The 16,460-nt window shown below is 44.8% G+C and overlaps 1 protein-coding gene across 1 annotated transcript in view; it reads right to left on the bottom strand.

Moving 5' to 3' along the window:
- The window catches only part of NOC2L (NOC2 like nucleolar associated transcriptional repressor), a 1,272,638-nt gene that overhangs the window by 1,118,811 nt on the left and 137,367 nt on the right, over positions 1–16,460 (bottom strand). The window contains exon 2 of the mRNA XM_044063595.1: positions 6,709–6,870. Coding sequence (XP_043919530.1) covers positions 6,709–6,870 — 162 coding nt within the window. The remainder of the gene's footprint in view (positions 1–6,708; positions 6,871–16,460) is intronic.

The raw sequence follows: 16,460 nt of genomic DNA, 5'->3' as shown, positions 1-16,460 counted from the left end.
GCCTCATGTACACAGACAACCCTCTCCTCCTACCACCCAACACTACAACCTGTGAGAGATGCACTTATCTAGCCAAACTGGAGGTAAAGCTCTCTCCAACCAAGATTGAACTTGACGGTCATGAGGAGAAGGTAAACATCTGCACCACACCACACTCCTCACATAGTGTCAATAAATCTACACCACCAAAATCTACACATAGTAAGGAAGTAAATGTTGCAAAAGAGAGTAAAATCCCATGAGTGGAGGAGCTCCCTGGTCAGCCTCAGTAAGCTGAGATCCCTTATAAGATCCTCCAAAGCTAGCAACAAAAAAAAAATCTCCACTAATTCTAAGGACAACCACAAAGCATTCTATAGCTATGTCAAGAATCTCAATGGCAACACCCAGATCTGCTCTGAGTTACAGCACAAAGGCACGAAAATTAAAGAACCAACTGATATTGCCAACATCCTGGCAGATAGGCTCAGTGCTAACTTTACCCTCCCTTCACCCCCTAAAGGGTCCATATCTATACAGGAAGAATGCAGAGTCCCTGTAATCACAACTACTCAGGTAAAAGCTGTACTCTCTAAAGCCAAAAACACAGCATCCATGGGACTGGACAACATCCCAGGCTGCGTTTTACACAAACTTCAGAATTAACTGGCTCCCCACTTAAGCACCATGTTCAATAATAGCCTCACATCAGGCTTTGTGCCCACTGAATGGTGCACAGCAACAGTTATCCCACTTCACAAAGGGGGAGCCACCACTGATCCCAAGAACTATCGGCCTAGTCTGACAAGCCGGGTCTGCAAGGCCATTGGAACATATCATCATGGAACTCATAAACAAAGACATTGGTAACCTCCAAACTCTGGATCCCACCCAGTTCGGGTTTGTGAAAGGCAGATCATGCCTCCTGAACCTAATCGACTTCTTTGAAGCAGTCACCAAAGCCATAGATGAGGGTAAGGTGGTTCACACAGCCTACCTTGACCTCGCCAAGGCTTTCAACACCATCCCCCATTCTGGAATTATAGCTAAACTCACTAAACTAGGTATAAATCCCTATGTCACAAGATGGGTTGCCAATGGCTCACTGACAGAAACCACACTGTAAAAGTTGCAGACTCCAAAATCGGACCTCAAAGCAGTGACAAGTGGAGTACCACAGGGTTCCATCCTGGGATCTCTCCTGTGTGGTATCTACTTCTCTGAAGTACAGGCTAACACAGAAGGCCTCTGGCTAATGAAGTTCGCAGATGACTGCAAACTAGGAGCCATAGTCAAGTCCCCAAATGATGTGGACATCCTACAGAAGGGCCTCGCTGAGACAGATGCCTGGTGTCAGAGCCATGGCCTCAAGCTCAATGCGAAAAAGTGCAGTATCATCCCCTTTGGTAAAAACTCTGTACCCATGAACTACCACATAGGCAGCAATCTACTCAACACCGAATGTGTGATAAGAGACCTTGGGACCCAGCTGGACAGTAGTTTCTCCTTTGATAGTCACATCGCCACAGTTGTCAGGAAGTCCTTCAATGTGGCACACCTCATCATAAAAGGGTTCTCATCCAGGAAAAAAAGAGGTCATTGTTCCCCTCTACTCGATACTCAGACCCTTTATAGAGTACAACGCCCTTTTTGGAATGTACCTCACAAAACATCTGCAGCAGCTGGAAAGGCCACAGAAGTACCTCACAAGAGGATTACTGGCCTCAAAAAAATGCCCTACACTGACCGCCTCAAAAAACTCCAGTTTTACCCCGTAGCATATCGCCTACTCCGAGGTGATCTCTGCCTAACATATAAAGCTATGTCAAACCCAGAGCTGTTGGACATACTACACCTAAAGAAATCCCAATCCCTCTGAGCTACATGCTCTAGGGACCTAAACCTTGTCACCACAATAAACAGGACATGCTGGAGGGATAGATTCCTGTCCCAGAGATTTCCCATACTCTGGAACAGTCTACCCATCTATGTCAAGCAAAGTTCTTCATTAGCACTCTTCAAGAAAAATCTTGATGAGTGGATGGGAAATAGGAAATACACCCTGGGATCACTTCTGTGTCTCTGCTCGACAGTGGCACAGGAAAATAACTTTCTTGGATGGCGTAAGCCAGGACACATTGTTGGCTAGGCTTACGTAGGCCCAAAGAGTGGTGTACAGCAACAGTGGTCGCTCTCCATAAAGGTGGTGCCTCAACGGATCCTGGAAACTATCGCCCCATAAGCCTGATTAGTTTGGTCTGCAAAGCTATGGAAAGGATCATCATGGACCTCATAAATAAAGATATTGGGGACCTACTGACACTGGATCCTACCCAGTTCGGCTTTAAGGGCAGATCCTGCCTCTTAAACCTGGTTGATATCTTTGAAACAGTCACCAAGGCCATTGACGAGGGGAAGGTGGTCCACACAGCCTACCTGGACCTCGCAAAAGCCTTCGATACAATACCCCACTCGGGTATTATAGATAAGCTCACCAGCTTAAATATAAACCCCTATGTCACTAGATGGATTGCAAACTGGCTCAAGGACAGAACCCACATGGTTAGAATTGCTGGAGCCATGTCAGACTCCAAACCAGTTACAAGTGGTGTCCCACAAGGCTCAGTCCTGGGACCTCTCTTGTTCGGTATATATTTCTCGGAGGTACAGGCCAACACGGAAGGACTGTGGCTGACCAAGTTCACAGATGACTGCAAACTGGGCACCATAATCAACTCTCCAGCCGACACAAGTACCATCCAAAAGGGCCTCATAGAAACAGACAACTGGTGCCAGAGCCATGGCCTCAAGCTAAATGCCAAAAAGTGTATCGTCATCCCCTTTGGCAAAAACAAAGTGCCCACAAATTACCACATAGGTGGTAATCCATTAAGTACAGAAGAAGTAATTAGGGACCTGGGGACCCAAGTTGATAGCAATCTCTCATTTGACAACCACGTGGCCAAAGTGGTTAGAAAAACATTTTATATAGCCCACCTAATCATGAAGGGATTCGCATCTAGATCAGGGGAGGTCATCATGCCTCTTTACTCATCCCTCATCAGGCCCATAATTGAGTACAATGCCCCTTTTGAGATGTACCTTACCAGACACCTGCAGCAACTGGAAAGACCCCAAAAGTACCTCACCAAGAGGATCAAAGGGCTCAAACAGATGCCATATGCTGCCCGGTTAAAGAAACTCCAGCTCTACTCCGTGGTATACCGCCTGTTCAGAGGCGATCTATGCCTGACGTATAAAGTCATGTCCAACCCGGAATTAATGGACATGCTGCACCTCAGAAAATCCAAATCCCATCAAGCTACGCGCTCGAGAGACTTGAACCTCAGCACTGAAATAAATAGGATATGCTGGAGGGACAGATTCATAACCCAGAGGCTCCCTTCACTCTGGAATAAAATCCCAGTCCAGGTTAGGCAGAGTCCCTCATTGACTCTCTTCAAGAGGAATCTTGATGAGTGGATGGGAGATCGAGGTTTACCCTGGTATCACTTCTGTGTCACTGTTAGACAGAGGCACAGTATACTAACCTCGAAAAAAGGCATAGCAAAATAAATTTAAAATGGGTGGCGAAAGCCAAACACATTCTGGCCAGGCTTATAAATGCCCTAGGGCAGATAGCCTAGTATGAACCTATGAACAAAGAGGATTACCAGCCTCAAATAGATGCCCTATGCAGACAGTCTCAAAAAACTCCAGCTTTACTCTGTCACATATCGCCTACTCAGAGGCGATCTCTAAGAAAATAAGTGAATTGTTTATGAATGTGTTTATCTTAGCTAGGAGATGTAATATCTGCAGCTAGAAATTCTTTCTATTGTCTGGAAACAGAAATAATTACAGATTTCAAAGGTAAAATTGTTCAACTGTTTTATGACTTCCAGTTCCAAGAACACTTCTGAAAAATAAGTATTTTTGACACAGAGGTGACAAAGAAAGAAGTAATCTGAGATAACCCAACAGAAATGTTTGACAGTAATTTAAGAACCATCTGGGAGAGTGAGCCTGGGCATTTTATATTTGTCTTTGGATCTGACAACATCCTTTCATCAGCACTTGTCTGGCACTGTAAGTAAGACTTAGATTACAGTGATTTCTCTTAGAAATAGATAGGAACTTAGTAAGATTAGTTTAGATGTTTTCTGTATTTATGTGACTGCCCTGCAATGTTGTTTTAAAATATTTCCTGTGATTCTGAACTATGTTGTCACTGTGTTGAGTTATTGAGACTTTTCGTGTTCTTTTATTATTAAATATATTTAAACCTTTTAATTGTGGCTGGTTTGTTTAGAGATATTTAAGTTCTTAGAGTACTTGCATGTATTTGGTGACACTGTACAGGTCACTAAGACAGCCTTGCTGCTGGTCACACATTACTTGGATAACAGTAACATTACACAGCAAGATTGGCCACCCTTTGGGAAGGGCCTTACAGTAGCTGATAAGAGTGGTTGGTGGCAGTAATTACTACCTTTATAGTCTGGGCAGAAGGGGGCATAGCTAGTGAACCTATGCCATCCTTCCCCAGGAGTGTGTGTGTTTGTATACAAATCAAATCTCAAAGTGTGTGCGTGTCAGCTACCTGGGCAGGGACACGAAGCAGTGGTTGGACAGAGAGAGTGCTGGAGGTTTTGGCTTGACCACTCCGCTGAGACCTTAACCCTATAGTTGTCCCAGTAGGGAGTCTTATTGGGGATCTGGAGAGAGCAGGAGGGAGAAACCAGCCCCAGACTGACTGCGATCTCTGTGTGCTCTTAAGGGAAATTGTACTTTACTGTGTGTGTGTACTTGTTATCCTCCCATGTGCATGCCCCTCACTGATGCTAATGGTGAGGATTGAGGCTCCTTGATTACTAGGCCAGTGCAGGGGCATCACACCTTATATAACTGTCGTACAATGCACAGCACCGTGCCTTGCTTACAGCCACATTACTAGTGCATGCTCTTATTAACACTGCAACTAAAAATCAAGATTTGCTACTGGCAGCAGTTCGCTATGATGAACAGCTAGGTGAAGGGAAATGTCCCAAGCATATCCCCCCCCTCATTCTCCACTTGGGGGGCAAGGAAAACAACAGGCTTCCAAAGTTATCTACTTCTGACACGTGTTCCTTACTCAACATTATCAAAAATGAATAATGCCTGTGTGGGGATACAGTGAGATTCCTGTCTATGTCTAAATCCTACTTAATACGGCACAGGCCTGTAACACAAGTGTACTAGCTGTATGGCCACCATGTCTTCTATGTTTGTCCTCTGCTGTTAGGCTCACCAAAGGGTTAAAAAAGCTGCAACTAATATCCGCACCCCCCAGAAAACTGAAGTTCGGCATTGGTTGTGGAATCCTTTTCAGATCTTCCAGCACACAGGCCACTGTCCAAACAAACATAGATCACTAGCTAAACTGTACTGTTTACTTTTGGAAGCATATTTGTTTTACAACTATTTTCATTTCACACCATATTCCCCAGCTTACTGTAACAAATTATTTTCCAAAAACTAAAGTTCGAAAATAAGAAATCAAACACACCATTAGTTTCATGTTTTACCAAGTTTTTTCTTTAACTCCACCCACAAAATGATGTCATGGAAAGTATAAAGCCACCCACAAAATGATGTCATGGTAGGTAATGGGCAGTGATTTGCATATGTACGTGATGAGAAGGCACTTATTTTCATTGTGGTTTGACAATCACTGTTCATTTTCAACATGAAGTGTACCACCTGCAAGAACAAGTTAACAATTTGACTTCATACGAAGTATGAAATTTCAATTGATGCATTTATTATGAAAATAAAGCAGTCTATACATTAATTTAGGAAATGAGGCATTGTGGGTTTGATCTTTCATGATGTCACGGCATGAATTTTCACCTCTGCGAAAAACATCCAGGGGACTGTCCTTATCAACAAGAGGAAAACACATATCAATGTATTTTCTACACCGACAACTTTATACTTTGGGTCTGCACTGGTGGAGCAGACGGATAAAATCCTGACTACAATCCAACTGACTCGGGTTCGATTAGCGACTTAGGTGACTAATGAAGCAGCAGGGAAGGGATGGGTGTGCCCATCCTAGGTGGGAGGACACTCACTGACATGATCCCCAGAGGGAAGTGTGGTCCAAAGAGGGGAAGTTTCCCTCTAAAGTAAACACTAAGTGTGTGGTGGGTCAGGAAAGGGAAGTGAGTAGTTCATTAAAAATAAATAAATCCCCCAAGATGAAGGAGAGATGAGCTAAGCCCCCAGGACACCCTCAGGATCCATGGCTGACCCCAGCAAAAAAATAAATTTAAAAAAAAAAATTGGGAGGAGGAGTTGGAAAGTGTGCTGGCAGACATGACATGGACGTTTGATACTGGGGGAACAAAAAAAAAAACTGCATATGTTGCTTCTGTATATAGTAAGGAGGTTACATCCAAATTCAAAGGTTTGTTACACTTGCTTCAGAACATGTCTAGTACACTTTAAGAAAGTCGGTGTCTAACTTCTTACAATTGTGCCTGCAATGTCAGTAACGTAACTTTCGTGCCTATGTATTAATATTAAACTACTACTAAAATAAAATATTCATCTTGCTTTCTCTGCAGCAGTGAGTAATGGTGCTTAAATACTAGGTTAAGAAACAGCAAGAAAAATATGTGCAATTATAGGCATTAAAAACATGCTACATGGTGCAATTTTCCAAAACATTACATCCCTTACTTTTGAGGCGCAGGGGCTGCCTTCTTCACTTTACTTGTCTCCAGTGCTTTTCCCTTGTTCTTTTTCTCAGCCAGAGGTACTGGCTTTCCCTCTGAATCCTCATCACTTTCAGAATCAAATTTAGAGGCAAGAAAGTCATCCACACTTAATTCTGCAAGATTTCTAGTAAAAAGAAATACATTAGAAAACTTCGATTTTACTTGTTAATTAGTACAAAAACAAGTAAATGACTTATGGACAGCACATCAAAACAATATGTTTTCATAAAGTCAGAGAAAAAATTAAAACTGAATTACATACAATAAATGCCTTGACATAACTTCTGTAATTATTACAGAAATGAATGCTATAACACAAGAGGATTGACAAGTACAGATTACTCGGTACTGCGTCATAACATTAAATGTTATTTTTCCTGGATTTTAGGAGCTCAGACCAAAGCGTGTATTATCTCAAAACTTCGACTTCCTGAGAACGGACTGTACTCATTAAGGTGCAATGGAGTGACAGCAAGACAGTGCACATGAAGTAATGCAGCCTTGGGCAAGGTGCTGAGCATGTGACTGAATTAATGCAACATCCACATACTGTGCTATGCAATTTACCACGAAAGAACCGCTCAGCATATACAGGTTATATCAACTCAAATGCATGCAAACGTGCTTGGCTTGTGGAGGCAGTATTGACTTTACCATATTGCTAACATTATTGTGACAAAATAGACCAGTGGAAAGCAATATGTTGCATTATATGGTAATTATTTGTTATAGTTTCATAGCTGGCAGTGGAAAATAATAGGCAAATAAAAACAAGTGGAAAATTTTACTTTACAAACACACACATGTATATGCATACACATATACACTACCTATACACATACACGTCGGGGGTTGGTATAATGGTTACTGTGCTTACCTCACAGACAAAGTACAAAGTTTGAGTTACACTGGCTAGACTTAGAATGTATATATGTATTACATATACATTTATATAAAAATCGTCCCAATGGAAAACAGCTACTGTCATCCCTGTCCACAAAGGGGGTGCATCCACTGACCCCGGGAAAGTACAGTTTTGTACCTACCATAAATGTAGATGTCCGATAGATATGCAACTGCAGTCATAACATATGGGTTGTCCTACCTCAGGCAGCCCTCGGTCGGCCGGATTCCAAAGTCTGGGTCCGGCGTCGGCCGGTGTCGCCTCCTCTCCAACGTCAGAACGGTTGAAGTATAAAGGCATCGGCCGACGCCATCTCCTTCAGTGTTTCTTGCCCCAGATGCCAGGTGCCCTCCTAGGAAGGCTAAATTTGATGAATGGATAAACAATTCCAGACATGCACAACAGTAATAAACAGATACACCACAGGAGATAACCCCAGCTAATAGGAATAGGGGTAGGGGACCCATAAAAAAAGTTGCAGAGGGGTAGGAGGGTGGGAAAATCCAACTGCAGTTGCATTATCTATCGGACATCTACATTTATGGTAGGTACAAAACTGTACTATGTCCTTCAAGAATGCAACTGCAGTCATAACATACAGGTTAAATACCATAGCCAAGCTGGGGGTGGATGGAACTAAGGAAGGGATGGTGTAGCTAAAATGCCCTGCAGGACTGCCGAAGCAAAGCCTGCTCGGGATCTGGAGTATAAAGGCAGGTTGTAGTGCTTGGTAAATGTATGCACGGAGCTCCATGTAGCAGCCTCTAGAATGTCCTTTGTAGCCACTCCTCTTAGGAAAGCTGTGGATGTGGCTATAGCTCTGGTGGAGTGTGGCCTAATATTGGCTGCACACCCTTTCCATGAAAAGAATAGCAGAATCTGATGCAGTGTCCAATCCATTTTGAAATTGTTTGTTTGGAGATTGCTTTTCCTTGTACTCCAGCAGCATAGGCTACAAACAGTTGGTCAGACTTTCTGGTTGCCTTAGTTCTGTCCAAGTAGTAGCGAAGTTGCCTGTGTATGTCCAAAGTATGCAGCAGTTTTTCCCCCCTGTTTTGAGGATTGGGGAAGAAAGTAGGCAGGTGAATGGCTTGATTGAGAGACACCCTGGAAATTACTTTTGGCATGAATGAAGGACCGGTTCTTAGAGAGACTCTGTCCTGATGAAAAATTAGAAAAGGAGGTACTGCCATGAGTGCCTGTATCTCCGAGACTCTTCTTGCTGATGTCACTGCCAATAGGAAAACCGTTTTCCATGAGAGAAATTGCATTTCTGAAGTTGCTGCTGGTTCAAAGGGAGGAAGAGTTAATTTTTCTAACACGAAATTGAGGTCCCATGCAGGTACTGGCGGTTTTCTGGGAGGTTTGATATTCTTTATCCCTCTTAGGAACTGTCTTAGCAAAGGATGTGAAAACACAGGTGGATCACAATTGTAGTTTGCTGAGATTGCTGTGGCGTGAATCTTTATGGAAGAATATGAGAGACCAGTATGAAACATTTCTGTCAAGTATTCCAATATCTGAGGTATACTCAATACTGTTGTATCCTGACCCCTGTTGGCATTCCAGATGATGAATCTCTTCCACTTGGCTGAATAGGTTTTTCTGGTGGAAGGTCTGCGTGCTTCCAGTAAGATCTCTTGAACTTTTCTGGAGAGAGAGATATCGGAAGGAGTTATGGTAACCTCCAGGCTGTCAGATGCAATGTTTTCAGGTTTTGATGAACAGTCCTGTAATTGTGTTGTGTTAGAAGCAGAGGCCATAGGGGCAGAGGCCATGGTTTATTCAGAGTTATGCTCAACAGCAATGGGTACCAGTGCTGCCTTGGCCAGTCTGGAGCTATCAAAATGCCTGTTGGTTGTTCTGCTTTGATCTTCAGTATCACCTTGGTCAGCAGTGGCAGAAGAGGGAATGCATAAATTGTTAGGGAATTCCAGCTGAAGGAGAGAGCATCCGTTTTCCAGGCTAGAGGATGGTGGGTCCTTGTACAGAACTTTTCCAGGTGATGATTCATGTGAGAAGCAAAGAGATCTATGTCCGGTCTTCCCCATGTCCCTGTTATTTGTGAGAAAATGTGAGGATGCAGCATCCATTTGTGTGGATCCAAGAAGTTTCTGCTCAGCTTGTCCGCCAGTACATTGTCCTGGCCTGGCACAAACTGGGATTGCAAATGTATCTTCAGACTCAGGGATTTTTCCCAGAGAATCATTGTTAGTCTGCAGAGGGGATAAGAATGAGTGCCTCCCTGCTTGTTTATATACCACATAACAGTGGTGTTGTCTGTCCTTATTAGCAAATGTCCTTGTTGAAGTGATTTTTCGAAAGACTCGATGGCATGTATCACTGCCAACATCTCTTTTTGGTTTATGTGCTGTTGTCTTTCCCTTTGTGTCCATTGACCTTGAATGCATCTGCCCTCCATGTGCGCCCCCCCATCCATGGTCTGAGGCGTCTGTTGTAATCACTTGATCTGCTTGAGGTTTGTTGAAAGACATGCCTTTGTTTAACTGACTTGCTTGAGCCCACCACAAAAATTCTCTTTGTAGACATGGAATGAGTGGGATTACGTCCTCTAGGCTTTGGCTGTGTTGGGACCATAAGCTTTTTAAGTACCATTGCAGCTTTCTCATATGAAGTCTTGCCAAAGGTATCAGAAGAATGCAAGATACCATGAACCCCAGGGCCTGTAGGATTTTCCTTGCAGTCAGCTGGGAGAACTTTGCTAGGCCTTTGAAGTACTCTGGTAACTGCTGTTGTTTTTCCTCTGTGAGATAGGCCATTTGTGTTTTTGTGTCCAGTTTGGCTGCTAGGAAAGTAATCTGTTGGGATGGCAGTAGTCTTGATTTTTGAATGTTGACTGTGTATCCCAAGGCCTGTAGCAGTTGAATGACATAGTCCAAGTTTGCTATCAAGGTTTGTTTGTTGTCTGCTTGTATGAGGCAGTCGTCCAGGTAGGGGTATACTTGAATCCCCTGGAGTCTGCAGTGTGCCACTACTGATGCCAGGCATTTCGTGAACACTCTGGGCGCAGTAGATAAGCCAAACGGCAATGCTGAGAATTGATAATGCTCTGTCCCTGCAATAAATCTGAGGTATCTTCTGCAGCTTTGTCTGATTGGGACATGCAGGTATGCCTCCTTGAGGTCCAGAGTGACCAGCCAAGACCCCTTGCCCAGCATGGGAAGGAGTTGCTGTAACGTCAGCATTTTGAACTTTGGCACAATGAGAAAAGTATTTAGAGTAGACAAGTATAGGCCTCCGTTTGTTTTCTTTTCTTGGAACAAGGAACAGTCTCGAGTAAAATCCCTGGTCTTGTTCCTGAGGAGGGACCTTTTCTATTGCTTTTATATTTAACAGCATTGAAACTTGGATGAGTGCCTCTGCCCTTTGATGATGTGGCAGGTTCGGCATGCCCTGTCTTATTGGTAAAGTATGGAAGTGGAATCTGTAACCTTTGTCTATTAAATCCAAAATCCAGTTGTCTTTGGTTAAGATATGCCAGTTTTTTGAGAATAAGGATAATTTTCCGCCCAAGGGTGCTTCTCTTTGAGCCTTTGTAGGCGGTATGAAAGTCAAGTCATTGCGATTGTCCTTGTGGTGCAGCTGGACTGCCTGCACCACTTCTTTGATTTGGTGGTTGCCATTGGCGGCCCCTGTAGGAGCCTCGGTATTGCCCTCTACCTCGGGCACGCCTGTTTTTTCCCCTTTGAAACTTGTCAGTGTCTGGAAAAGACCAATTCTTTGAAGGCCAATTCCTGCTGAATCTGGGTGGCTGAACCTGGAGGAAATCTTTGACAGTCTGAACTGACTTAGCTTTTTCCTCAATGGATTTCAACACATCTTGTGCATTAGCACCAAAAAGCTTCTGTTTTTCCAGAGGTGCATCAAGTAACTTTACTTTAACATGTTCAGGCAATGGCTGTTCTTTTAACCAAGCATGTCTACGTATAACAGCCCCAGTCATAGCTGCCCTACATGAAGCCTCCAATGCATCATAACCACACTGAAGAAAATGATTGCTAACCTGCTAAGTGTTATGTACTAGATCCTGCAATGCCTTTCTATCAATAGGCTCAGGAGAGGCTAGGTTTTTCTGTAAATCATCCAGTAAAATGATACTGAAACATATGAAAAAGACAATTAAGTGACCTCGTGGCCAGGGTGGTAGAGGTATAAACTTTTTTACCCCATCTCTCCAGGGACCTAGCTTCCCTATCCGCTGGCAGTGGATTCTTGGCAGTGGAAGTAGCCACTCCCTTGGGGCCCTGTGAAATAGTTTCTAGATCCACAGAGTGGACCTTAAAAAGATGTTTGTGAGTGTCAGGGACCCTATAATATCTGTCTGGCTTGACAGGAGCTGGAGGGAGAGAATCAGGGTTAGCACTGGAGTCAGAGAAAACATCGTCCAGGACATCCATAACTGGAGGGATAGCTAAGGGTCTGTGCTGGGGTAGCTTGAGGAAGGTACGTAGCCTTTTCCTGGAATCAGAAAATTCCTGGCCCTGCCATTTAAAATGCTCCCTCAGAGTATAGGACTTCACCGAACGAAAAATCCTCTAGAGGAGAGGCAGAGGGAATTGATTCCTCAGCATCAGAGTCCTCATAGGCCTGGAAGGATTCTTCTTGGGTATCTGAAGGCTCAGAATCCCCAGAGGCTTTGTCTGAAGAGAGATTGTCAGCCTGCTCAGTTCTGGGCCTCTTCTGTGCAGGCGGCTGAGAACCTCTGTCTGGATGAGGCTGAGACCCCCTGATAAGAGAGATAAGATCTGCAGCAAGAGACATGATCTGTTTATCAGAAGAAGGGGCCTGGGCAGTAGGTTTAGAATGGGCCTTGGCCTGGCTGGCGGCCTTAGCACGTGCAAAGGCCTTGATGGACATGGATACAGGAGGCCTAGCTGCCCCACGTGCAGGAGTAACCTTGTCCACGGGAATGGTGTCGGGTAAATCCAGAACTTCGGTATCTGGAGGAAAATCAACAACCGGCACCGGAGAAGGTTCCGAGGCCGAAGGACGTGTTAACGCTGTGTCGTCGGCCTGGAGCGGTTAAATTACCGCTTCCGAAGGGGCCAAGGCACTCGCGGAGGGCTTAGGAGGTGTATTGGTGGAGGACGCGGGCCGAGGATGTCGGTCCCGGTCCTTTCGTTTTTTGGAAGGTTGAGTTGTCGGTTGTTCCGACGGCATGATATATGCGAAGGATTCGCCGAAAAAGTCTTCGGCAAACTCTGCCCGGCGCCTGAGAGTGCGCTGGTTAAAGCAGGCACAGGCAGCACAGGCCGAGACGTCGTGGTCTGGGCCCAGGCAATAAGAATGGAAGTCCTTATGAGGTATTTGTTTACCACAAGACAAACAATTATTAACTTTCTCAATTTGTTCTGACATCGGCAGAGGCAAGAAAAAATGTTCCCCAACGGGGTACTTAGCATTTAGATGACTTCAGTACTGAAAACACAGGAGCTGACCGACCAGCACTTGCGAACTGCTTCTGCTTCGGGCACCGCGCGGCAAGAAAGACTGAAGAAGATGGCGTCGGCCGATGCCTTTATACTCCAGCCGTTCTGACGTCGGAGAGGAGGCAACACCGGCCGATGCCGGACCCAGACTTTGAAATCCGGCCGACCGTGGGCTGCCTGAGGCAGGACAACCCATATGTTATGACTGCAGTTGCATTCTTGAAGGACATCTATAGACCCATTAGCCTGACCAGCCTTATATGCAAGGCCATGGAACAAATCATCATGGACCTTATTAACATAACAAAGATATAGGAAATCTACCAAACACTCGACCCCACCCAGTTTGGCTTTGTCAAGGGAAGATCATGCCTGTTAAACTTGTTGTACTTCGAGACAGTCATCAAAGCCCTAGACAAGGGCAAATCTCTACATTACAGCCTACCTAGGCTTAGCCAAGGGCCTATGACACAATCGCCCACTCAGGCATCAGTGATGCACTCGCCCAGCTGGGTATCAACCCACATAGTGTCAGGTGGGTTGCAAACTGGCTCACTGACAGAACTCATATGGTCAAAATAGGGGACATCACCTCCTTCAGCAGACTCATAACCAGTGGTCTTCCACAGATATCAGTTCTGTGACCCCCTATTATTTGGAATCTACTTTGCTGACAAACAGGCTAAAACTAAAGGACTGTGGCTGCAAACTGGAAGTGATCACTGAAATCTCCTAGTGATGTCAACATCCTGCAAGAAGGTTCATAGGTTCATACTAGGCTATCTGCCCTCGGGCATTTATAAGCCTAGCCAGAATGTGTTTGGCTTTCGCCACCCATTTTAAATTTATTTTGCTATGCCCTTTTTCGAGGTTAGTATACTGTGCCTCTGTCTAACAGTGACACAGAAGTGATACCCGGGGTAAACCTACGATCTCCCAACCACTCATCAAGATTCCTCTTGAAGAGAGTCAATGAGGGACTCTGCCTAACCTGGACTGGGATTTTATTCCAGAGTGAAGGGAGCCTCTGGGTTTATGAATCTGTCCCTCCAGCATGTCCTATTTATTTCAGTGCTGAGGTTAAGTCTCTCGAGCGCGTAGCTCGATGGGATTTGGATTTTCTGAGGTGCAGCATGTCCATTAATTCCGATTTGGACATGGCTTTATACGTCAGGCACAGATCACCTCTGAACAGGCGGTATGCCACTGAGTAGAGCTGGAGTTTCTTTAACCGGGCAGCATATGGCATCTGTTTGAGCCCTTTGATCCTCTTGGTGAGGTATTTTTGGGGTCTTTCCAGTTGCTGCATGTGTCTGGTAAGGTACATCCCAAAAGGGGCATTGTACTCAATTATGGGCCTGATGAGGGATGAGTAAAGAGGCGCGATGACCTCCCCTGATCTAGATGTGAATCCCTTCATGATTAGGTGGGCTATATAAAATGTTTTTCTAACCACTTTGGCCACGTGGTTGTCAAATGAGAGATTGCTATCAACTTGGGTCCCCAGGTCCCTAATTACTTCTTCTGTACTTAATGGACTACCACCTATGTGGTAATTTGTGGGCACTTTGTTTTTGCCAAAGGGGATGACTATACACTTTTTGGCATTTAGCTCGAGGCCATGGCTCTGGCACCAGTTGTCTGTTTCTATGAGGCCCTTTTGTAGGATGCTTGTGTCGGCTGGAGAGTCGATTATGGCGCCCAGTTTGCAGTCATCTGCGAACTTGGTCAGCCACAGTCCTTCCATGTTGGCCTGTACCTCCGAGAAATATATACCGAACAAGAGAGGTCCCAGGACTGAGCCTTGTGGGACACCACTTGTAACTGGTTTGGAGTCTGACATGGCTCCAGCAATTCTAACCATGTGGGTTCTGTCCTTGAGCCAGTTTGCAATCCATCTAGTGACATAGGGGTTTATATTTAAGCTGGTGAGCTTATCTATAATGCCCGAGTGTGGTATTGTATCGAAGGCTTTTGCGAGGTCCAGGTAGGCTGTGTGGACCACCTTCCCCTCGTCAATGGCCTTGGTGACTGTTTCAAAGAAATCAACCAGGTTTAAGAGGCAGGATCTGCCCTTAAAGCCAAACTGGGTAGGATCCAGTGTTTGTAGGTCCCCAATATCTTTATTTATGAGGTCCATGATGATCCTTTCCATAGCTTTGCAGACCAAGCTAGTCAGGCTTATGGGGCGATAGTTTCCAGGATCCGTTGAGGCACCACCTTTATGGAGAGGGACTACTGTTGCTGTAAGCCACTCTTTGGGCACATATCCTGTAGTAAGGCTGAGAATGAACAGTAGTTTTAAGTTTGGGTTTAGCTCTTCTTGGAGTTCATGTAGGACGCAGCCCGGGACACCATCTGGTCCCATTGATGCTGTGTTTTTTTGCTTTGGAGAGGGTGGCTCTTACCTCAGCATCTGAGATGTCAGGAGGGCAGCACTCTGCTGGGATAGATATTTGCCCTTTTTGTGGGGGGGGGGAGAAGTTTGCGCTGAACCTGTCAGCTAGGATGTTGGCAATGTCTGTGGGTTCGGTGTATTTTTTGTCATTTTGGACTAATTCTGAGCATATCTGGGAATTACCACCCAGGTTCCTAACATAACTAAAGAAAGCCTTGTGATTATCCTTAGTGTCCTGTGCAATTTTTCTCTCAAAGCTGACCTTAGACAATTTTATGTGTGCCCGTAGTTTTTTGCTAATACTGATCAGTGATGCCTTCCCTTTTTGGGATTTTGCTCTATCATTTAGTAGCGTCCTCCTTCTAATGTATAGTTTGTTTATGGCTGGGGTCCACCAGACAGGACGTCTGCCTTTGGAGGATTGGGTCTTGGTTTTATTTGGGATCGCATGATCCATGCATTCCTGAAGGTGTTCATAGAATGCGTTTATAAAGGATTCTGCGGTCTGGGCCGTATTTTCCACAGGCCCGGGGGCTTTAAAGGATTCCACCTCAGTTTTGAGGAGTGTGAAATTTGCTTTAGAGAAGTTTTTCACTGTGGTTTTCTGGGCAGGGGGTGGGGTCGGGATGTGAATATCCAGTGAGATTAGTTTATGGTCTGATCTTACCAGTGAGGGATACACTTCTGGTCTGGAGCATAGAGTCCCCATGTTGGTGATGATCAGGTCCAGTATGTTTTCCCCTCTTGTGGGAGTGGTAACAAGTTTTTCCATAGCATTGGAGTTTATAAATTCTAGGAACCTTTGGGCTAGGGTGTTGGAGCTAGAGTAATGCTCCCAGTCTATGTTTGGGTAGTTGAAGTCGCCCAATATAATGGTGTTTGGAGAGACCTTCATATTTTCCAGTGTTCTCAGGAAGGCCGAGTGGGGTTCCTGGGTTTGGGAGGGTGGTCTGTAGCAGGCT

This window comes from Protopterus annectens, chromosome 2.part1 (assembly GCF_019279795.1).
Source record: "Protopterus annectens isolate FY-2018-M chromosome 2.part1, PAN1.0, whole genome shotgun sequence".
Taxonomy (NCBI): domain Eukaryota; kingdom Metazoa; phylum Chordata; order Ceratodontiformes; family Protopteridae; genus Protopterus; species Protopterus annectens.
Note: the sequence above shows the minus strand (reverse complement) of the source record. Positions and strands in the feature narration are given on the sequence as shown.